Source organism: the organism of the source record quoted next (genome assembly GCF_019968985.1).
Source record: "MAG: Porospora cf. gigantea B chromosome Unknown PgB_NODE_120_length_36876_cov_114.166, whole genome shotgun sequence".
NCBI lineage: Eukaryota > Apicomplexa > Conoidasida > Eugregarinorida > Porosporidae > Porospora > Porospora cf. gigantea B.
The window spans coordinates 16,228-36,876 of NW_027178575.1; the positions used below are offsets into that span (position 1 = coordinate 16,228).

The 20,649-nt window shown below is 52.2% G+C and overlaps 11 protein-coding genes across 28 annotated transcripts; 5 read left to right on the forward strand and 6 right to left on the reverse strand.

The window, feature by feature from the left end:
* Nucleotides 1-138: 138 nt before the first annotated feature.
* KVP17_000296 (uncharacterized protein) lies at nt 139-1,168 on the forward strand (the record flags this gene model as incomplete). Of its 2 annotated transcripts, none has more annotated exon segments than XM_068520092.1 (2): nt 139-607; nt 621-1,168. In XM_068520092.1, the coding sequence occupies 2 exon segments, from the start codon at nt 139-141 to the stop codon at nt 1,166-1,168; spliced, it is 1,017 nt and encodes a 338-aa protein (XP_068379245.1).
* A 9-nt stretch (nt 1,169-1,177) lies between these two features.
* Nucleotides 1,178-1,735, reverse strand: KVP17_000287 (uncharacterized protein; the record flags this gene model as incomplete). Its single annotated transcript, XM_068520023.1, has 1 exon — nt 1,178-1,735. One exon carries the CDS (start codon nt 1,733-1,735, stop codon nt 1,178-1,180), a length of 558 nt encoding a protein of 185 aa, XP_068379230.1.
* A 186-nt stretch (nt 1,736-1,921) lies between these two features.
* On the forward strand, nt 1,922-3,885 carry KVP17_000291 (uncharacterized protein; the record flags this gene model as incomplete). Of its 4 annotated transcripts, XM_068520084.1 has the most annotated exons (4): nt 1,922-2,400; nt 3,058-3,339; nt 3,377-3,677; nt 3,718-3,885. In XM_068520084.1, 4 exons carry the CDS (start codon nt 1,922-1,924, stop codon nt 3,883-3,885), a joined length of 1,230 nt encoding a protein of 409 aa, XP_068379238.1. The 4 variants fall into 4 exon arrangements, with proteins under 4 accessions (XP_068379238.1, XP_068379235.1, XP_068379237.1 ...); XM_068520081.1 differs by lacking the exons at nt 3,058-3,339; nt 3,377-3,677; nt 3,718-3,885 and adding an exon at nt 2,461-2,830; XM_068520082.1 differs by lacking the exons at nt 1,922-2,400; nt 3,058-3,339 and having other exon boundaries at nt 3,432-3,677.
* Nucleotides 3,886-3,946: 61 nt separating this feature from the next.
* Nucleotides 3,947-4,915, reverse strand: KVP17_000293 (uncharacterized protein; the record flags this gene model as incomplete). Its single annotated transcript, XM_068520087.1, has 1 exon — nt 3,947-4,915. The coding sequence occupies one exon, from the start codon at nt 4,913-4,915 to the stop codon at nt 3,947-3,949; it is 969 nt and encodes a 322-aa protein (XP_068379241.1).
* Nucleotides 4,916-4,993: 78 nt separating this feature from the next.
* KVP17_000292 (uncharacterized protein) lies at nt 4,994-5,932 on the reverse strand (the record flags this gene model as incomplete). Of its 2 annotated transcripts, none has more annotated exons than XM_068520086.1 (1): nt 4,994-5,932. In XM_068520086.1, one exon carries the CDS (start codon nt 5,930-5,932, stop codon nt 4,994-4,996), a length of 939 nt encoding a protein of 312 aa, XP_068379240.1. The 2 variants fall into 2 exon arrangements, with proteins under 2 accessions (XP_068379240.1, XP_068379239.1); XM_068520085.1 differs by having other exon boundaries at nt 4,994-5,926.
* Nucleotides 5,933-6,334: 402 nt separating this feature from the next.
* KVP17_000295 (uncharacterized protein) lies at nt 6,335-7,177 on the forward strand (the record flags this gene model as incomplete). Its single annotated transcript, XM_068520089.1, has 1 exon — nt 6,335-7,177. The coding sequence occupies one exon, from the start codon at nt 6,335-6,337 to the stop codon at nt 7,175-7,177; it is 843 nt and encodes a 280-aa protein (XP_068379243.1).
* A 678-nt stretch (nt 7,178-7,855) lies between these two features.
* On the forward strand, nt 7,856-12,696 carry KVP17_000285 (uncharacterized protein; the record flags this gene model as incomplete). 7 transcript variants are annotated; one of them, XM_068519987.1, is made up of 19 exons in its annotated part: nt 7,856-8,376; nt 8,419-8,791; nt 8,831-9,162; nt 9,191-9,372; nt 9,401-9,825; nt 9,867-10,139; nt 10,194-10,496; nt 10,526-10,593; nt 10,632-10,829; nt 10,900-11,067; nt 11,097-11,252; nt 11,301-11,490; nt 11,517-11,596; nt 11,626-11,712; nt 11,742-12,033; nt 12,073-12,187; nt 12,249-12,310; nt 12,354-12,413; nt 12,451-12,696. In XM_068519987.1, 19 exons carry the CDS (start codon nt 7,856-7,858, stop codon nt 12,694-12,696), a joined length of 4,131 nt encoding a protein of 1,376 aa, XP_068379222.1.
* A 120-nt stretch (nt 12,697-12,816) lies between these two features.
* On the forward strand, nt 12,817-17,253 carry KVP17_000284 (uncharacterized protein; the record flags this gene model as incomplete). Of its 6 annotated transcripts, XM_068519981.1 has the most annotated exons (14): nt 12,817-12,986; nt 13,059-13,408; nt 13,463-13,676; nt 13,737-14,124; nt 14,156-14,299; nt 14,361-14,536; nt 14,575-14,721; nt 14,757-15,141; nt 15,170-15,488; nt 15,556-15,895; nt 15,954-16,264; nt 16,321-16,580; nt 16,637-16,851; nt 16,890-17,253. In XM_068519981.1, the coding sequence occupies 14 exons, from the start codon at nt 12,817-12,819 to the stop codon at nt 17,251-17,253; spliced, it is 3,783 nt and encodes a 1,260-aa protein (XP_068379219.1). The 6 variants fall into 6 exon arrangements, with proteins under 6 accessions (XP_068379219.1, XP_068379214.1, XP_068379218.1 ...); XM_068519977.1 differs by lacking the exons at nt 12,817-12,986; nt 13,059-13,408; nt 13,463-13,676; ... (5 more) ...; nt 16,637-16,851; nt 16,890-17,253 and having other exon boundaries at nt 14,487-14,536; nt 14,593-14,721; nt 14,757-15,126; nt 15,170-15,508; XM_068519980.1 differs by lacking the exons at nt 12,817-12,986; nt 13,059-13,408; nt 14,361-14,536; ... (6 more) ...; nt 16,637-16,851; nt 16,890-17,253 and having other exon boundaries at nt 13,513-13,676; nt 14,156-14,338.
* A 107-nt stretch (nt 17,254-17,360) lies between these two features.
* On the reverse strand, nt 17,361-18,687 carry KVP17_000289 (uncharacterized protein; the record flags this gene model as incomplete). Of its 2 annotated transcripts, XM_068520067.1 has the most annotated exons (4): nt 17,361-17,503; nt 17,561-17,900; nt 17,957-18,315; nt 18,378-18,687. In XM_068520067.1, 4 exons carry the CDS (start codon nt 18,685-18,687, stop codon nt 17,361-17,363), a joined length of 1,152 nt encoding a protein of 383 aa, XP_068379232.1. The 2 variants fall into 2 exon arrangements, with proteins under 2 accessions (XP_068379232.1, XP_068379233.1); XM_068520068.1 differs by lacking the exon at nt 17,361-17,503 and having other exon boundaries at nt 17,514-17,900.
* A 51-nt stretch (nt 18,688-18,738) lies between these two features.
* Nucleotides 18,739-20,211, reverse strand: KVP17_000290 (uncharacterized protein; the record flags this gene model as incomplete). Its single annotated transcript, XM_068520079.1, has 1 exon — nt 18,739-20,211. The coding sequence occupies one exon, from the start codon at nt 20,209-20,211 to the stop codon at nt 18,739-18,741; it is 1,473 nt and encodes a 490-aa protein (XP_068379234.1).
* A 21-nt stretch (nt 20,212-20,232) lies between these two features.
* Nucleotides 20,233-20,536, reverse strand: KVP17_005175 (uncharacterized protein; the record flags this gene model as incomplete). The annotated part of the gene is made up of 2 exons (XM_068514981.1): nt 20,233-20,348; nt 20,377-20,536. 2 exons carry the CDS (start codon nt 20,534-20,536, stop codon nt 20,233-20,235), a joined length of 276 nt encoding a protein of 91 aa, XP_068379254.1.
* Between the last annotated feature and the right edge of the window lie 113 nt (nt 20,537-20,649).

Sequence of the window (20,649 nt, forward strand, 5' to 3'; positions counted from 1 at the left end):
TCATCGGGTGTTCAATTTCGCGGCTGGACCGTGCGCATTACCATTTGAAGTTCTTCAAGAGGCACAGCAAGAGCTGTTAAATTACAAAGGGTCAGCTATTTCTTTTTTATGTTCCTATGATGGTTCGACAGATCTGGCATGAGTGTTATGGAGATGAGTCATCGGTCCAAGACCTATGATCAGATTCACAACCAGTGCATCCAGGACCTTCGAGGACTTCTGCAGGTTCCGTCGACCCATGACGTCCTGCTTATGCAGGGTGGTGGCACGGCGCAGTTTGCTGCCGTGCCGCTTAACCTGGCCAGCGGACCCCAGATGAAGGCGGGGTACGTAGTGACAGGCACATGGTCAGGAAAGGCTGCCACTGAAGCGGCGAAGTTCGCCGAGGTGGTGGAGGTTTACTCCGACAAGAAGTGCAAGTCCCTTCCCACATCCGTGCAGGGTCCGGAAGATCTGAGTTACCTTTACTACTGCGCCAACGAGACTATCCCGGGACTGGAGTTTTCCGACGCGCCAGCATACTCCTCCAATGTGGATCTCGTAGCAGATATGAGTTCAAATTTCTGTACGAGACCCGTCAACGTGGGAAAACATGGAGTCATATTCGGTGGGTCGCCCAGGGAGGCGCCACGCAGCTGGTGTGCAGAAGAACGTGGGGCCGGCTGGCCTCAGTGTCGTTATCGCAAGGCACGATCTTGTGGAGAAGTCCAAACGTGCGGCTGTTCCCGCAGTGCTGGATTGGAAGGCGTTTCAGGACACCAACAGCCTCTACCACACGCCACCGTGCTGGTCGATCTACGTCACAGGTCTTGTTTTGCAGTATCTCAAGAAGACAGGCGGGCTCTCGTACTGGTCCGAACGTAGTGCGTTGAAGTCCCAGATGCTCTACGACATCATCGACGCCAGCCACGGGTTTTACAGGTGTGCCGTGGAGAAAGGATCTCGTTCTCGGTGCAATGTGTCATTCACATGCGAATCGCCTCAACTAGATACGATGTTTGTACAACAGGCGGTATCCGCGAGGCGGTTCGAGAATTTGAAGGGGCATCGCTCTGTTGGCGGCGTCCGCGCATCTGTTTACAACGGAATGCCAATGGAGGGCGTTGAAGCATTGGCAGAATTTATGATGGAGTTCATGCAGATGCACGACATCGAAAACAGGGATTAGATGTTATGTTCATTGGGCTTCATCTGAAACAAGGCCTAAGCATATTTTAGTTAGGGTAGTGTTGACTTCGTCGAGAGCTTCTACAACTTCATGATGTCCAGGGTGCAACCGTAGAGCCTCCTCGAAGCACTGCTGAGACATAAATAGCACCTCGAGCTGATGCAACCCCGTGCACGCTGGATTTCGGTAGGCAATGGCTTCGTTGATCTTTCCCAGACGGTACCACAGCTTCACAGCTTTAACGTTCACCGCTAGCGCTTCCTCACATGATCGACGTGCTTCTAGGAGTACCTCAGACTTGAACCCAAACCTCCCCATGTTGCTCAGCGGTTGCATTATCGGCTCCTCGAGCGCATTCAGTCCATGTCCATCCGCGAGCTTCATCAGCGCGAAGATGCGGTTAGCTACGCAGGCCTGCACGAGATCCGACTCCGCGGGTGTACTCGGGTTGAAGTTCTCAATCAGGTGGTCGTAATTCAGGATGGCCCCCGCAAAATCCAAGTGCTGGAAGCAGTCGTTGCCGACATCCTTCCATTGCGTCGCTAGTTGGACACTCACTTCACCCATGAAATTTCTGATATTGGTGCACAGAGCATCTCGTTCATATGCACAGAGCTTCTGGGCTCTGGACGTTATACGCTGCAGAGATGGATCCGCCGAGACGTCTCCCCACGATTCCTTCCACGCTACGTCGCCAGAGGTGTCACACAGTGATTTATGGGGCTTCGTCTAACTGACGAGAATTTGCTATTAATGTCGAATGACTGTACGACGGTCAGGTCGCTTGGAGAGGTGCCAACCATTGGAACCATTCAACCGAGCCCCACCATAATCTGGGAAGCCCCATCAGAACCGAGTCAATTCGTTTACACTTTGCAGCCTCCAGGAGGCTACCTGCTGGAAATGATTGTGGACCTGGAGAACATCCTAGCAAGCGCGAAAGCAGAGGGGGAAAGCGAGGCGACGCTAGATAAAATACGCGCGCTGGGTCCTATCAAGCCCAGATATTCGGTTGTCGAAGCCATGGCCGATGGAAGGGGCGGTGTGCAGATTCCCTACAAATTCACTTTGGGCCGCCACTATCAAAATCTGGAGGGAGTGCCGACGGAGGCTAAACGTTGGTTTAGTCGGAAACACTGTTCAATTTTTTGGCAGTTTGACGGACTTCATGTTGGCGAGGCGATGTTTTCAGTGGCTGATTGTTCCTCAAACGGAACATTCCTTAATGGAAAGTAGGTTCAGGTTCGGTTATTTATCTTCGCCTTCCTAAGTATTACTTTACCTTGTTTCAGACCTATCCAAAATGGTGTCGAACATCCCCTTGCTGACGGAGACCTAATTGGTGTTTCAACATCCAGCAACGGCAGCCTCCTTCTGAGTTACCGGTTCCGAGTGCTCTCCATATGCTGCTTTCCCAAAGCTCACCCTCCCCCAGACTGGGCCGCCCTCGATGAGCCGCCCGCTGCCGCCGTGGAGAATGATTATGAAGAAGATACAAGAAGGGTGCCAATGGAACAGAAAGTCCAGACATTCGCCGGACTTCCCAATCCCCCAAGACTGGCCCTTGCCAGACAGCCGCTGAGTCCAGCCACGGACCAGTCGATTGTGGAGCCGCCAGGCGGATTGTCGGGATTATTAAGACGAATTTCACATTCATTTTAGAATCAAAGACAAACGCTGCAAAAAAACGGTATTTGATGGACATTGTTCAAGAATCAAAGAGAGCCCGCCGAGAGAAAGCGAAACTCGGAGAAGGGTTCTCGAGGGAGGACCTGGAACTGAGAACGGAGGAGGAGCCTGGGGACGCAACGCAGCATGAGGACACATTTGGGTGATTACTGTTGCCGTTGTCTTCAGCACGAAAACTGTGATATCGCATGCCGTTACAGGTACAAACTTGACGCCTTCAATTTGAAATCTGACCTGGCTGACGGGCACTTCACTGCTGATGGTGGTTTTGAATGGCGGAAAAAAGAGCGCGAAACAGATTCTTGGGTGGCGTCGTTAGCTGACAACGACATCGCCACAGTCAGACAGCCCCCCCTCACTGAGGAGGAGGATGGAGTCGAGCTCAGCTTGGCAGAGGTCATAGGACAGTTGGTGGCTCTGTTGCCAAACGACGCGACCACTCCTGCAGCGTTCATGCGGAGTCTGAAGGAAGGCAATTCTACGTGAGAGGGAGATTTTCGGCCCCTTGACCCTCTCCAGCCCCCAAACCTTCGACCTCCGAAGTCGAAAACGGTCGCGACCCGCTCACAAGAAGATGTCAGCCGAGACTCTCACTCTCTTCACGCAGGTCACAGCACTGTGTCACCGCCTACTGCTGATGACCAGCTCTGACGTCTACAGTATGACCGTCGCCGACCTGATGGCTCTTACCGAGGGAGGCATTCATTGGCAATACCGATGGTCGCATGACCCAACAGAGGTGCACGGCCCCGAGAGTGGTGAGCAGATGGAGCAATGGAGGACGTCCGGGTTCTGGGAGACGCCCGCGGATGTACGCCGAGTAGGTGACGTCAACATCCTACCGCCTTACACACTCGCAGGTTACCGCCAACAACGACCCTTTGCACTATGATTGGCAATGCGCGTCTGACTTCGCCACATTCCTCTCAGACCCTCAGCCTTTGCAAACTGACGACGTCGAGTATGAGTCGACACTGGCTCATGTTGAAACCCGTGTCACTGGCGTGGACTTTATGAACGTATTGTAAACTAGGGGAAACGATCAACATCCTTCTCGCTATTTACGTGTTATGATTTGCAAACTTGCACTTAGAAACCAGAGGGAAAAGGATTAACATCCTTCTTGCTCAGCTGGGCCAAAGTGTGGTTGAGCTCTCTGTGATGACCCTCATCGGCTCGAATCGCGAGAATCACATCGCGCATTGTGGCCTTATCAGGCAGGCAGAAATAGTCTCTGGCAGCCGGAGGGGCCAACGTCTCGAAGCCCGGCAGCTTGCCAGCGTCGATCAGGTCCACCACCTTAGTGTAAGTCTTCACGGCCTCCTCCTCGAGGTAGCCCACGAAGGAGTGGCAAAATTTGGGGCTAAGAACGTAGGCAATGCCGTAAACAGGCACGAAAAACACCTGAGCGGCGAGAACAACAGCTCGAAGAGGGAATGAAGCGTTACGTAGCGTCATGGCGATCATAAGGTGCATACGCTCATTCTCAGCCTCCTCCAGCAGAGAGTGGATCCAGCCGTAGTCGCGGTTCATAGTGCGCAACGATCGAAAGTGTCTAATCACAGCTCCGACCATGCCGGGAATTCCCGCGACGGTCTCCAGCACAACGATTCGTCGGAGCATCATGCGTTCGTGCTTGCGCCCTAGGGTGTAGCCGGTGAAGAGATCGTAGAAGAACCTCAACGTTTGCACACTGGCCAACGACAGTCGCTGAGCCATAGAAGTGGCAGCGAGATGAGTGATCTCCACTCCATCCAACTGTTCACGAGTCCAAGCAGGGTGGGACATGTAGACGTCACCGAGAACCTCGGATCCTTTCGAATTGAAGTGTTGCGGTTTAATCGGTGCGAAGGGCTGCACAATCTTGGGAAGACTGAGCTTCTTGTCGATGCCATCGAGGTGCTGTCTGTTCTTGGCTTTCTGGATGAGATCCTGAGTCACACGACCAGACGGCGCGTCGCACTTGAAACGCAGAGCGGGCGTCAGTGACTGGGCAAGTCGAACCCGAGATACGAGCCCGAGACTCTTGCTAACAGATGACGCTTGCAGAAGTGACATTGAATCTGAGAATAAATCATTTTTCCAGAGAGTCTGTCGTGGGGCATACATACATAACAATTTTCTCTTGCGTTAACGTTAGCTGTCTTCCTTTCGTTTCTTCCACCGATCCGCTTGCACAATGTTCGATAATTCCACCTCGAAGTCTGCCTTAACAGGCCCTAGACCGTATCGTCTTCGGGATTTTGTGGAAGGGTCGCGGTTCTCCAAATCGACGTAAAATTCGTCGGTACCAGCGTTCAAAACGAAGAGATCCAGCTCCGTTAAGCCCCCGTGGCAATACTCTGGGTCCACGGGGGTGGGTACGAACCACTTCACGCTGAATCTCCCACCCATGACCTCCTTCAGAGCTGCCCATGTGGTGCGGTTCTTCAGCGACTCTTGGATCAACGTGTGATGTGGCATTCGTTTGCCAAGTGAGAGGGACTCCACGCCAGAGATACCTTCACACGCCACGTTCAGCTGGTCCACAAGCATGACAATCGTAAAAATTCCAAAGATCATGCTCTCCATCATCAGTGTCACGCCGCCCACCAGAGCCGCTGGCGGGACGTCGCAAAGGATCTCGTTAGACTCGCGGATGTTATGGAGTGGCCGGCGTTTTCGTTCACGTAACAGGCGCGGGCCGAAGTGAGGTGGGTCCAATCTTATGATGTCTGCAGCTTGCTCGCGTGACAAAGTTAGATCGACAGGGAGCATTGGGGGTCTGAGAGGGGTATCACATCCCACAGCTACCCAGGCCACGAGAGTGGACATGGACATCGCGCACATGAGGAACACGTACAGCAGAAACAACATAAAATGTTTCGTGTTGTACATCCCAATGCAGTTGTTCATCCAGGGACAGTGGTGGTCCATCTTGAAGACGCAATGATTGCACAGGGAGCAGTGATGGGCTCTAGGCGGCTTCGCAGCGTGACACTTCTTGCACTCTCTCATTGCATCCGCGTGGCGGGGGATGACTGGCAGTTTATCACGACGCTTGGGAGTCGTGCCAGGGTTGGTGATCATGCACATGATATGCGACCAGGTCGCGAGCGCAAATAGAACTCCGAAAAAAGTCGCAATGATTGGCTGGACGCGAGGCCTGGGAATTATCAAGATACACTTGATGGATAAAGGTCTAAAGGTCTTAAATAGTTTTTAAGGAGGATTAACGGATAAAGGTTTTACAGAAATATATAGTTTTTAAAAAGTAAGAAAAAGGTAGGAATATGATTACTAACCAGACTGATGACAGTCCAAAACAGTAGAAGCCCGCTGCGAAGATAAGCGACGCATATGTCTGCGTCAGAACTCAGAGGGCACCTCACCAGAACGACACACACCAAAGCACAGCAGTCGTTCGATTGACACCAGTAACTCAGTGCAGGCCGCCAACCCATATTCGTCTTTTACTGCGAAGTGAAATCGAAAATAATGGACGCTCAGTCTGGATGGCCGGAATCGTGGTCAGCTTTCTCGCGAGGCATCACAGAGGGGGGCGGGCAGTTGCTCAGTCGAGCGCAATCCGCTGTGAATGAAATTCAAAAAGACGCTCAGTATCGGCAGTTTTTGGGTTTGGACGCCACAGAGAAAACCGAAGACGGGACAGAGGAGAAGTCTGAAATGTTCTTCAACGGCGTCCACAACCTCAAGAAGCATTGGAAGCGGGTCGCCCCTGAGATCAAGAAATTGGGGACTCGAGTGTCAGAGGCCACCACTGAGCTGACTACTGCTGGAATGCGCGTGCTTCACGAGACCGCCCGCCAGGAGAAAACGACCTACTTACCGTGGAACAACGTGCAGGAGTTGTTCGGTGCAGCCATTAAGATCAGCGGACATGAGCCGTCGTTTATCGCAGCAGAATTAGAACGGCGAGCGTTGCACCTCAGCCAATCGCCAGACCTGCTGTTTGCTTTGGACGCTCCTGAAGGGTTTCATCTCCAGGAGCGACATTGGCTGTGTGCGAAGGAGCTTATAGGAGTCGACCCTGCACTTCGACGACTTAGATTCGATGTGGTGCCGCGCAAGATGCCAGAAGAGATCTTCTGGAAGCAGTACATGTGGAGGCTGGAGGCCGAGGTAGCTCAACTGGAGGTGGAGATTCTCAGTGGGCAGCTGCCGATGCCAGCACCCCCGCCACCTCCTTCCACATCGCACATCGACGTCCTCGTTTCAGATTTGCGGGACGAGGAACCAAGCCCGTTCAACGACTTCCATAGTGCTGGAGATGACGACGAACTCGCGAAATTCGAGGCTGAACTGTTGCATGACGCGTAGGTACGTTTTAGAGCGCTGAAACACCACCATTTAGTTATTAGATTGAATGGATTTGTTTTGAACGAGGCTGAACGGGACCACATAACCACAGGAGCGTACGAGTTTTTTAGCATTCTGCAAATCAGAGCTGCCTTGTTCTTCATACGTTGGCACTTTGTAATTGGGTATTACGTATCTTTTCAGGATATGGCTGTTGTTCGTGAGTCGAGACAGGAAGCGTCACCAGAACCCGACTCAAATGTCAACCAGCTGCTTTCAGCGATTGCATCCTGCAGCTCAATGCGACAAAAGGCCATGTTGGCCACCCGGCAGCTTGCCGAGGCGTGCACTCCGCCAAGAGGTCGATTCAGGGAGAATGGCTTCGTTGTAGCGCAGAAAGGGGCGCTGGCCCACTTGTTGCCCGTTGCTGACAAATTTGGGACTGACCCAGAAATAATCGCTAACATCGCAAGGAGTAATTACCTCTTGGATATGAGTGTCTTTTCCGATTTTACACGTCTACGATAATAATTATTGCGGTTCTAATTTTAATCCAGTCATCTACGGTGTGGCCTTTGGTCTGCAGGAATACTCCGCGCAGGATCCTCGAGGACTTGAGCAAACCGAGGCAGACAACGGGGGAGTCCTGTTGACGTTTCTGCTTGAGAAAGCTTCGGAAGGTAGGCATTGAGAAAAACAATGTTACATAACGACATGTCAGACCCCAGCTTGGTGGAGGACCTTGAGACTCTGATTTTCCCGTCTGTGGTGACGCTGGCTCGGATCCAAGCCCCCCTCGAAGTCGCAAACGTCGCCTACTACGTCCTGAAAGTGGCCCTCGACTCCCCTCCGCCTGGCATTGCGCACCTGATCACCGCCTCCTGTGAGGCGCTAGTCAAGCTGGAAGGTGCACCCGAAGCCATGTGGGAAATAGGCGCCACCTCTGTGCTCCTCTCCATGGCAGACCAACCTCATTTCGTAGGAGACGCCAAAGGCTTAACCATCGTGCACTCCAGCCTCAGTACGTGTCATAGCCTCGCAGCTTCGAAATGCTTCGACATAGCTGCCCTCCCACTCCTCCTGGGCGTGCTGAAGACCTTCAAGCTGGACTCCAAGGTGGTAGATGCGTGCGAGAGTACCCTTCTGGTGGTGCTAGACCCGCTGGAGATTCCGAACCATCTGTCAAACATCAACTCAGAGGACGAAGACGCGCGCACAAAGTGAGGCGTCTTACGGATTCCCTCAACCATAATTTGTCTCAGCGCCTTTAATTTCCTGGAGGCCTGCGCCTCCGTCCGTCGCCTGGCGGCTGTGCTGGTTGAGCACGGTGCCGTGGCCTCCGTCTTGGCTGCAACGCAGAGCGTCGCCTCGGAAATGACCACAGAGGAACATTACGTCGCTCTCGGTGCTGGAATGACCCTTTTGGCGCGTATGGGTGAGCTGGGAGAAAGCGTTGCCGTGGAGTTGTACAACAACAACGTAGTGGCGACATTAGTCGATGCGATGTCGGTGCTCGACCACAGCCCAGAAGGGCTGGGCACGGCTGTCTGCGACTGCTCCAGAGCACTGGTGGTGATTCCAGACTGCTCGGTGGAGCTTTACAACCAAGGAGTTTTTTCTGCCCTTCTAACTTCTGTGAGTGGATGCCCTATTGAGGTTTATAATCCTTCCTAGATTCTGTCCTACTGTGAGACCTCCCCACAATTTGCTACTGCCGTTTTTAACTTGCTGCTGGCTGCGTGCGAGGACTTCGATGAACTACAGCAAGCCGTCGTCGCGGAGGAGGGTCTTCAAACCGCATGCAGCGCTCTTGTCTACCATCAGGACAACGTTCGGTACCAGGTGTCGGGGCTGGAGCTAATCCACATGATGGTTGTGCACGTGGCCACTCTGAAGGAGTTTATGGCAATGGGAGGAAAAACGGTAGCCCAACGGCTCGTTGGAAACTCGAGCTCGGCTGCTATACCAATGCGAGCACTGGATATCCTCGTAGAAATGAGCTCAAGGTGAAGTTCCAATGCCAACGCCATACAGACCTGACGCTAGAAAGGTAGCGTCAGACAACTCCCTTATTGACTTCGCTCTGATGGCGGCCAGCAACCACTACGACCCTGACGTCCTGTCGAAGAGTCGGCAAATTTGCACCGCCATGGCCACCACTGACGACGCGAAGAGGCATGCCGAGCGCTTTGCAGCTAGTTTGGCCAACAGAGAGAGTGAGAGCGCCGATTACCTTCCATTCAGAAGACCAGGACTCCTGCAACATGGCTCTGGCTGCCTGCGCAGGCTTGGCACACATTCCGGGCTGCGCAGAGGTGTTTCTCGAAGCGAAGTGCCTGGACGCGATGTTTAAGGTGGTCGAGGCGCTCTTCGATGCGAACGTGAAGACAACTGCCAGCATAGAGAGCCAGCGGGTGTTTCTCGCCAGACTTACATCGGCAATGACGGCAATGGCCGCCAACAGCTCCGAAGTTCCCGGAGAGGTGCTTGTGGGCATGCTCAAGCTGTGCGCTTCGGACAAGGTAGGTCAAGCTAAGGAAGTGTTTAGCTTCACTGTTGTCCAGGGTAAGCGTTGTGAAGAATCCGGACGACCACTGGTACAAGAGCTTCTGATCTCCGCTAGAGAGATAGCGGAGCTGGGTATGTTGGATGAAAAGAAGATAAATAATGTAAGAGTTCGGCACAGTTTTTTTGTGCTCACATTCTACAGTCACTGAAATGGCTTCTATCCGGCTTAAAACGGCTAGAAGGCCTACGCGATTGCGCTGTCGGGTGTATGGAAGTCCTAACATCCTTAGCCGGCGATGGAGCCGACCTTGTCGTTCAAGAGGGTCTGCCTGACATCCTACGCGACATCATGAAGAGGCACCAATACCAGAGAGGGCTGCAGACGGCTGGTGTGAACCTCTTGTTGGCCGTTATGGGAAACAGCAACGACTTTGAGAAATCCAAGGCAGCGTTCAGACAAAGCGGACTTCAGAGAGTAGGTACCTATTCTATGCCGCAGTTCCTTTTCTAAGCGACTTACTGTGTGCAGAGCGTGGAGGCTGTGATTCAAAACCATGATGGAGACGTCAGACTTCAGGCCGGACGCGCGCTGACGCAGCTACTTACGCAGGACGACATTTTGGATCTCTCGCGCAATTTCCTGGGAATGTGCAACGACGCCCTCAAGCACAAGAGTGAGGTGAACCTGCGGAACTCGCTGCGACTGATGACCAACGTTGGGGACTCGCCCGAGGGAGGACAGGCCCTTGCAAAGTTGGACTTCCCGAAAGTGTACCGACAAGTAGTGGATGTTTTCAGAGACAGCAGTGACATCCAAAACATCCTAGCCACGGTAGGCCCACAAGTTGCCATAGAACGCAGCTGGCGGAGTCCACCTCGGCGACGCCCCCGGCAGCCGTCTGCCATGTGAAGTACGGGAACTTGGAGACGTAGGTGAAGGGCCCATTCTTCCGTAAATTCTGTCCAGCGTTTTTCGGCACATCACTGCCGTCACTGACGTCAGAGCCAGAGCGCACGTTCTGACCGCTACTGCCAGCATGCTCTCCGTTACTGACTCCACCGGTCCTCCTGCACTGCTTCCTTCAGTGGCAGCCCTCGTGGGAGCTAATTTGACCGAGGTCGAGGTGATGAAGGGCGGCTGCAAAGTCTTAGCTCAGTTGGCCACGTAGGTTGACATCTAGATTTAATGTTATCTGGAGCCCTCCACGCAAGTTGTGCAATTGATTTTCTTTCAGACGTTCCGACGTCGTGTCGCATGCTGACGTGCGCCACATTATCACGGCCACGATCGGCTCTTTCCCACCGAGCCACACCGCTGAGCTCTTGCAATGCCTAACCGAGACTCGTAACGAGGCGGTGTGTATGGCGTTGCTGGCCGATGGGGCAGTGGGAGTGCTTCTACAGTGGGAACGCGTCCATCACTCTCACACAGAATCGCCGACACGACAACTGATGCCGTGACGTGCAGTCGTGCGTTGCAGGCGTTGGACAACCTGGCCTCCGCCATTCCCAAGTTCCGGGAGACGTTCGACCAAACGAAAACACAGGCCGACCCTACGCCTTCAGACGTGTTCAAAAAAACGGGAAAGTGAGCTCGCTTGAATTTATTTTGGGCTCTTTACTGACTCCACCCCAGTGCCATGAATCACCATGCCGCCTCTGACCCTCTGGTGTCGTGCTCCGCGCTGAACTTCCTCCGCCAATATGCAATTTCAACCGAGAGTGACCAGATATTGAATCGCCGTTTGTTAGCTGGGATTAAGGTTGGAATTGCAGCCTTCCCCTTCGATGCCAAGGTAATGGACGTTGTGTGTGGTGCGCTTGAGGTACAGTGGTTTCTATGTCGTTGCAGGTGAACGAAGCGGTGGTCAAATTCTTGGAGTCCATTGATGGAGAAGAGCTGATTAAGACCAACATGAAGGCAGCCATCAAGTGAGTGTTGTCATTCTTGACGACTCCAGAGAAGTTGACAACGGTGCTGCGATTGAAGTGCCTGTAGCCCGGCTATCCGTCATGTTGCGCGCTCCGATAAACCGGCCAGACTCTACGTAAGCCCCCCGAGTTCCTGGCGACGCAGTCTGAAGAGCGAGGGTGACTACTGGGCGGCTTGCGTTAAGCGTTCAGTGCCCGACCAGAAAACGCTCTTGGTCGACTGCCTTGACACCTGTCGCGTGTTAGTGGATCACTTCCCCAACGAAGGAGGCACCCACGGGATCAAGTTTGCGGGTCCTATGACGAAGAAGGCGGTGGAGATGGTCAACACGAACGTTTTGGAAACCAAAGTCACTCTGATCGCGGCCTTGGCCTTTCTCGCGGCTGTGGGAAGGACCGACGGCGCCACCCAAGCAGAAATGGTCAAGACCGTGGCGGTAGGCGACACTGACAAACGATGATCATTCTCCTTGCAGTGGTCGGGGATCGTCAGCATGCTGCATACGCACCGAGCTGACGGCGATGTTGTATCCGTTCTTATGCGACTGATGGGGTCATTAGACGAAAAAGACGGAAAGAAATATCTCTTCGGTGAGGAAGTATTTATGTTTAATGTATTTTTTTTGTTTTGTGTTTGAACAATTTCTTCCAGGCAAGGGGTTATCTGAGGAGGACGTGCTCAGCAGTCTGAGACGGCACCGTAAAAACTCTCAGGTGAGCTCTAACAACTCTAGTACCATTGTTTACGTCATTCCAGGTCCAACAATCTTGTGGTGCTTTCCTAGCCCAACAGTTCAAGAACATTTCCAGTGCTAAGGTGAGCCGGCCCACCTCATCGACAATCACTTTTCCAGCATGATCACACGATCAACGAGATCTATGCGAGCGGCCGATTCAACGTTCCAGACCCGCACGCCTCCTCCCAGGCACTGGACAACTTCGGAGCCATTGTGACAAACAACAAGAAGTGCCCAGGAAGTATAAAGAATCAGCGAATCATGGAGAAAGTCACCCGGGCCATGGAGATGCAGACGAGGAACAGCAACACAGACGGACTCATCGGTAAGCTCATTCCACTCCTTACAATCTCGCTTCAGTAAATAGTTCTATTGTTATTGTTATTCAGTAAATAGTTTCTAGTGTTATTGTTTGCAAGCGGTTACCATTTTTTATTATTGGAGGACCAATTATTTCCAGCATACGCCAACTTTGTGAGAATTATGGCCGAATCCGGGGAAGGCGCCCTATGTGTCTCCTCGGGCTGCCTGGGCCGCTTGACTGCCATCAACGAGAACCACACTGATGATCCTGATGTGATTCTAGCCACACTCAGGGCACTGGATATGCTGTCCCAGGACGAGGAATGCGCACATGCCATCTTCGAACAAAAGTGAGGAAATCTCCTTACAACGAATTTTATTATCTTTATCCGTATCATTATCTCTGAATTATATTTCATTAGTGTGGAGAGGTCTCTCTACGGCGCATTTGGTGAAGATGACAATACTGGCAAGCCCCCCAAATGGTCCCTTGACGCGGACTGCATGGAGGCATATCTCAACGCGAAACGACGATTTTTCGAGACCGAAGCAGATCAATGCGATCTAAAGATTATGAACAAACTTATAAGGCGAGTACAAGAGGACGAGCCCGATGAGAAGTTAGCCAAGGTGATCGGCAGATTGCACTTCGACCCTAAGGACCTGGAGCCAGGAAAACCGTGGCACGAAGGCAAGATACGCTGGAAAATACCGCAGCAGGAGAAGGCCAAAAAATTGAAAGGCAACAAGGAAAAAAAGGATATGGGTAATCGTATCCTTCCCTAATTATTGTTTAGACTTTAGCAGGCATTCTAACAGATTCCAGATCAAGCTTCTTTTCAAGCTCGCGAAGCCGTGGGTATTGAAGGGAACAACATGGACGACCTGCATTTCGACGCTCTCTACTCCCCCGTAGAAGCGGACCCCTCTCAGGTGGACGAGCTCACCTTGCAGGAGATTTATCATTGGTTGAAGGACCGAATCCAAAAGGGCCTTCCGATTTCACCTTTCGACGAGAGTGACCCTGACTTACCGTACAGGTAAATCGCTCAGCCAATAGAATTTCTGCTATCTGTATTTATTTGTAAACGTTTTTTCAGATTCAATTATAATTTCGAAAAGATGTCCGAGTACGGCGACCTTGTCTTGATGCTCGACACTTTTGCCGGTCAGGAATCTCAGTGGGGTGCTCGTAACTGGAAGCTCTGGCTGGAATGGGAGCTGGATTTGTTCGAAACCTACAAGGAATGGGAGATTCCCCATCTTCTGTGGAACAACTACGTTTTGAAACAAGAAAAAAAGCCTGTGAAAAATGGAGCGAAAGCTGTGGAGGTGACCTCGGCCATGTCATTCGTCTTGGCATACTGTGCCAGTTTGGAGGCACCCTGGTTTGTGGAAACGTTTCCCGATATTGGGAACCAATCTCTGGATAATGTCGAAGTATGTCGGACGACAAAGTCTACCGAAGCCCTAGATGTACACATGGTGGTGAGTCATGGGGTTCTTCGTATTCTTCCAGCCCCGATTGATGCTAGTGTGCAACCTGGCCACGGAGAAAAGCATTTACGCGATGCCGCGTACCTGCGAGGAGCTGTTTGCCGTGTGGAAGCAGTACGATAAGGACATGTACTCCCATTACTCCCTCCGGCACTGTTTTCTGGCGGTGAGACACCAGCGATTCTTTATTACGTTCACGGATTAAGCTACTTATTAGTTTTTCTCAGATCCGGCGGACGTATAACGGGGCCAACCACAAGAAGATCGTCGATGCAAATGACGCCACAAAGTGGTTGACCGACGAGATCAAGAAGGACTACGACAATCCGCTTGAAGTACATGCGTTCGCTTTGATGGGTATTTGGGCGGCAAATCGCGAGTTGAAGGATCTTATGGGCTCGAGGTATGAATTATCTTCACTGCAGTTATCAGTATACGGAGGCTTTCACATGTTTCCAGGGATTCAATTGAGTCGGCTTATAAGGTGCTCAACGACCATAACTCCGACCCACCAGGCGAAGGCGTGGTAACGAACTCCTGCCTTGCACTGGCAGCTCTAGTGCTGGACCACCGAAGAAACGACGACAAGTAGGTTGTACTTTTTATGTAACTACTATTTCCAGATTCCTAAAGGCTGGAGGGCTGGAGAGCACTGTTAACGTCCTACTTGATCGCCCAGGCCACTATGACGAGTGTCACGCCGCAGCGGCTCTGGCCACAAACTCCAGTTTCCGCCGCGATGACGTCAAAGCCATGTTCGGTCGCGGGCTGCAGGGTCCTTCGGCCGTGGCAATTGCTCTGCGAGGATTTGACGGGAAGGCTACTGCCAGCGCCAACCGATGCGTCCGGTCGCTGTTCAAAGCTATCAACAACTTTGCCTTGTACGTACCTAACGTTGACGAGTTTCTCAACTGCGAACTGGATCAGTCGTATTCGAACATCCTGAATCAGTCACAGGATCTTGACGAGACCACATTGGAAATCGCCTTTCAGGTAAAAGGGATATCTGTGTCTGATTCGTATTGACGTCCCCCAGACGCTTGTGAATCTGACACTGGACTACAAGGAGCGCAACATGAAGGCGTTTGGCGCAATCTTGCCTGCTTTGATGGCTACGTTGCAGCAAGAACACCGCACGTCGCCTGTGTTCTTCTCAGCCGGGCTCGACTGCCTGGCTTTGCTCAGTCGGCAGGAGGACAACGCTCTCATGATCGGCGAACTGGGAGGCCTGTATATCATCCTTACGATTTTGGCGACCCACGGATACGGCTCAGCGGAAATCTGCCGTGCGGTCTGCATGGCGATCGGTATGATGACCCGATCTCCTGCCAACAAGCCCACTTTTATCGAGATGGGTACGTTTCTCCTGTTCTAGTTTCTTCTGGTGTCGATGTGTTCCCCAGGCTCACATTTTGTTCCCAGATGTCCTGACGCATCTCCAGCAGGTTTGGGAAGGCATGTACTTCACTGAGGAGTGCACCATGACGCAGCAGGTGGACGTGGTGGTTCAGGTTTGCCGAGTGGTCAGATACGTCTTCGGTGAGCAGACGCTTTCATCCTGTCCAACTTTTCCAGTGTGTTGTGGGTCCGTTGCTGTTGCCCGATTCGTGGAACTCAACGGGCTGGAGACTTTCATTTGGTACATGGAGGGTCTTGGTCAGACAACGGAGACTCCGCCAACTCTTGTGGATGAGCTACTTAAGTGCTATCTGGGGTTTCTGCAAATGAGCACCGGATGGCTGCCGCCGTCTCAAACTCAGGAGTAAGGTGTTTGTTCTAATAAGCAATGTCACTTAATTATTGATTCTCACCTTCTGCAGATACACTGAGTTGGAGGGTCTCGATCTGGATGACGAGGCCGAGGACGAGGAGGAACCTGAGGCTGCCGTGGCGCGTGAACTCCCTGAAGACCTCCCTGTCTGGTCTGTCCCCAACCTGAAAAAGAATCCCGATCTCAAGGGTGAGCTTCCGCCTGCGCAGCCCCCGCGCGCCTGGGAAGTCCTAGCTTTCGATGCGGCCCAAGTCCAACGCATACTCATAGCCCTGACAGAGTTATTGAGTCAGGAGCAGTACGTTCAGTATCACAGACTGCAGACCAACGCTCTGGCGGCGATCGCATTCTTTTTTTGTGGTAGGTTTCCCGTTAGAAATGGTGCATGTAAAGCGTTCTGTTTCACACGGTTGCAGAGCACGACATCCCTGGGCTATGGGATAGCCTATACGATGAGGAAAATGCAGAAGTCGCAGCCCAATTCTTCTCTGCGCTCCAAAGCTACTGGCTTCTCATATTGAAGGAGCTCCGAGGCGTACTTTTGCCTTTGTCGCTGCTTACATTCAGCTTAGCCTGTTTGGGCTACCACGAGCAGAGCGTGCTGATGTGGACGCTTCCCCCAACAGATGATCTCTACTTTGAGCTGGAGAAGGTTTGGAAGGGACTCAACTACAAGGTGATTAGTATTTAGCAGACCAGACTGTTCGAAGTTTGCATATGATCCATTCGCAGAATGTTGAGAAGTCGCACATTCCCAAGAAGAAAGCGCTGCGTTCCAACCTGAAGACCATCCTTGCGGCCTGGCGTTCCATCCCCAACAACGAGGCCAAGTACATAGACTTCCGACCTTTCGTCTCCTACGACGTTAATTTCTACCACGTGTGTCAGTGGAATGCGGACCCCTACCCGAACGGCGTGCACTCATTGCCGTTCAAGAATGAACTCAGGTGGGTCAAGATTACTGTGTCGCTTCACACGTTTCCAGAGTAGGAGGCCACGCCAAGGTCGCTGTGGATTTCAAGACCGAGAAGCACTTCCATTGGAGGGCGAGCCAAACCGTCCTCGCCATTCAGTGGCTGATATCTGACAAGGAAATAAAGGAGAAAAAAGCCACCGAGACCGAATTCCCACTGACGTGTCCCGTTCTCAAGATGCGAATTATGGCAGGGCATAAAACGGACCAGATGAAGGCGGCCAAAGCCAAGCTATGGGGTTGGTCCGAAAAGGTTTGTTGCTCGTTGATAGCTCCGGCGACTCCCACGATGCCAGACGGAATCAACGTAGGCAACCTCGATTACGATGCATCTATTTATGCAACAATATTTAGATATTATATTTTGAATGTTTAGATCTTATGTTTTGCAAGTTGAATCTGAAGTTCGAAAGTACTCGCGCATTGGCCCTCTTCCACTACCGCATCAACGAGTGGCGTAAAGCAGTTGGGTACATGTAGTAGCTACTCATCATCCGCCAATCCGATAAGCAGTGGGGCTTGTGTCTCCTCGATTAGGGGGAGCTCACGGGCGACGAGGGTGCTGGCACCAAACTTCTCCAAGGCAGGGATACCCCTTACCTCGTCGCTTAGGAGCGGCATGCAAACTGGAGAGGGTCATATGCAGAGTATCAGAAATAAATCGAAAGTAGAAAAAAGCCTACCAACATGGAAGTCATAGGCGTAGAGGTCCTCGATCTGGGCAAGGTATTTCGATTGCATCCGTCGTCTGCAGAGGAAGTTCTCTTCGAATGCTGTCAGACGTTCACGCGTGGCTGCAATCACCTGTAGCAGGCGCTCCACATCAGGGTCGGAGCGGTCCTGAAGCGTGGGGATTCTTAGTGATTCCACACCAGGTAGAACCTCCTCGAGCGGAAACAGCACCTGATTTACGATGACATTACTGACATCGATCTTCTTCTTGGACAGCTCCACCACCAACCGTTCGGTTTCATAGACCGATAGAAACTCAGGGATGCACACGCATAGAAATGTGGTTTCGGCCTGGGGAGCGTGAGATGCGGAAGTATGCGAAACCCTTCAACGTGAATAGTCCTTACTGGATTCTGAAATCGCTCTCGCACTGCCGTTGTCTGCGCTCTGAGATCGTCGAACTTCCCCATGAAATTTCCGTCCATTCCGGGATTCATCATTTTCATCATGTCCATCGCGCCCCCCATGCTGCTCGCCAACTCCCCTAGCTTGACGAAGGCTTTTTCCATGAGCTCGGGGAACCCAAGTAGGCGGAGGGTATGGCCTGTGGGGGCCGTATCGAAAACGATCACCGAAAACTCCATAGACTGGATGGAGTTGATGAGCTCGGCGAAACCCAGCGCCTCGTCAATGCCAGGAATTGACTGAACCAACTCCGGCACGAATGATTGTAGCTGTTGGAAGATGTCACCCTCCACATTTGGGTCTGGAAACAATGAGCAGAATACAATAAAAACGCCAGGATTGCAATAGAATCAATGAACCTACTCTGACTTTCAGGCAGCGCAAAATCCGCAGCGGACGTCTTCTTAGTTTGTAGTTCCATCGCAAACAGGTTATCGAAGCCAACCACCTTGGACGGCTGGGAGCCAACCTTCTGCCCAAAGGCATCGCTAAGATTGTGTGCCGGGTCAGTAGAAAGGATAAGCACCGACTCCCTACGTCTGGCCAACGTAACGGCCAGCGAACATGAAGAGGTTGTCTTTCCAACGCCACCCTTACCCCCCACAAAAATCCACTTCAAGTTGGTGTTATCGACCAGCTCCTGCAGCGTTGGTTCCAGACGGTCGTCACTCATCAATTTACAATTTGTGATCAGAGAGCGTTCCACACTACCGCATGAGTGTACCTATGGTGTGTCTTCATTTGACCAGTTATCGAGTGAGAGGTCGGAGGCGCTCTCTCCAACAGGCAACTGGATGAACATGGGGCCCCAATCAGACGATGAAACTGACCTATCTGGAGTGCCCTGTTCTTCCGGTCCGAGGTACGCATTGAGAAGACTTGATGTCGAAATGCCAACTGTTTCCAAGGATACTGGAGTGGGATCGTCCATCACTGGTTCCAAAAGACGGCGATTAAACTCCAAACAAGGAATGGTTGATACGGCAATCAACTGCAACGCAAGTTGCACGCAGAGCACAGAAGTATCGGAGCCCAGCACAGCCAAGTGGTTGAATTGGACGGCCACCCCCGATATCACGGCCATCACTCCAACGATTTTCCCAAAGTTCTCGTAACCGAATTGATTTAAAACGAATTCGAATCGGTTCGGCCAAATCACTGAAAAGCTGAAAAGGCTCACAAACCCTGCCGTGATGTCCGTGGCCAGCAGGTTTAGCAAAAGGAGTGCCAACGCCCCAGCCATGGTGCTCGAGAACAGGCATTGCATCAACCAGAACGGAGCGCATTGGCTAATCCATCCCACCGCAGGGCCAACCACAGCCACCGCAATGAACACGTAGCCATATGTTTGAGCTGCCAATTGACTTGTGTTGTAGTAGTAAGACGACATAAAGTAGTTCAGACCGACTAGACTGAGGGCGTAGTATGCTGCATAAGTCCAGAATCTGGGGGTCTTCAAAAAAGACCAGGCGAAGTCTCGACTTTTGCCCTTACGACGTACGCGACGGTGAGTTACGCGACGGCCAACTGTGAGAATGGAGTTGACTGACTGTGAACTCAACGCGGATTCTGATTTACAAGCAGTTCCATCCAGCTCTGATAAGCTTGGCATAGCTGCCACCGTGGCGACGCCGATGGGAATCTGGACGACAGCTGAATACAGCAGCCACAGGTTACCCAGATGCCAACCAGTAGCATTTTTCACCAGCATCATCAGGGGCAACACGCCTGCGCACAACCCTGTGGCAGAGACAACCATGGAAAACCAGTAGCGAGAGCAGCTAGGAATGACCTTCGCCCATACGGCAGAGCAGACGCCGAGGTCGGCGGTCACGAAGCCTAGCAAGACCATACCTACGTGGTATAACTGCCACTGTTGAGAAGAAACTCTCACTGTAACCGCAGCCAGAAGCAATACAGGTAAGCTGACGGAGATCACTCTTCTGGGTCCCCACCTGTCTGATAGGAGTCCAACAGCAAACTGTGACATGTACTCGGCCGAACTGCACGTCAGCAACAGACCGCCCAGCTGCTCCTTTTGCGCCAGACATCCGTCTTCAGGTATATCACAAAGCCAACTGTAGGCGCCGTCATCCGCCAACATCAGAGTCAAAGGTTGAAATCCTGTCTGAAGGCAGTAAGATGTGACCAGAAAGGCCCAAGCTAGCGTCAAGCGGCCTTTGTCTCGCCAGTGCATTCCTCAAATCAGTCACACATGTCATTTGCGGATGTTGTCTGGCCAATTAGCCTCGAACCACTGGTACGTGGACCGAAGTCCGTCCTCAAGAGAAATGAATTGAAAGTCCTTGCCAACGACATCCAGAAGACGGTCGGCTGCATCGACATCCAACTCCGCACTCACCCCTGGCTGTCTTCTTGAATATCCCATCTTCCTTCGACGCGTCTTGGGTCAGGTCTCCCTTGAAGTCCATGGCCGCCTTGATCATCTGGCCCACATCAGAGATCTGATGCTCTTCAGTTTCGCAGGCAAGAATCAAGAAGTGATGAGGAACAGCAGGCATAACCAGTAGTCTGTAATGGTGGAACACCGCGACTCACTTGATGATAGCGAATCCGGCGTCCTCAGAGTGCAAAAACTGGCGGAACGGTTTGCCGCTACCCCAGATGACCATGT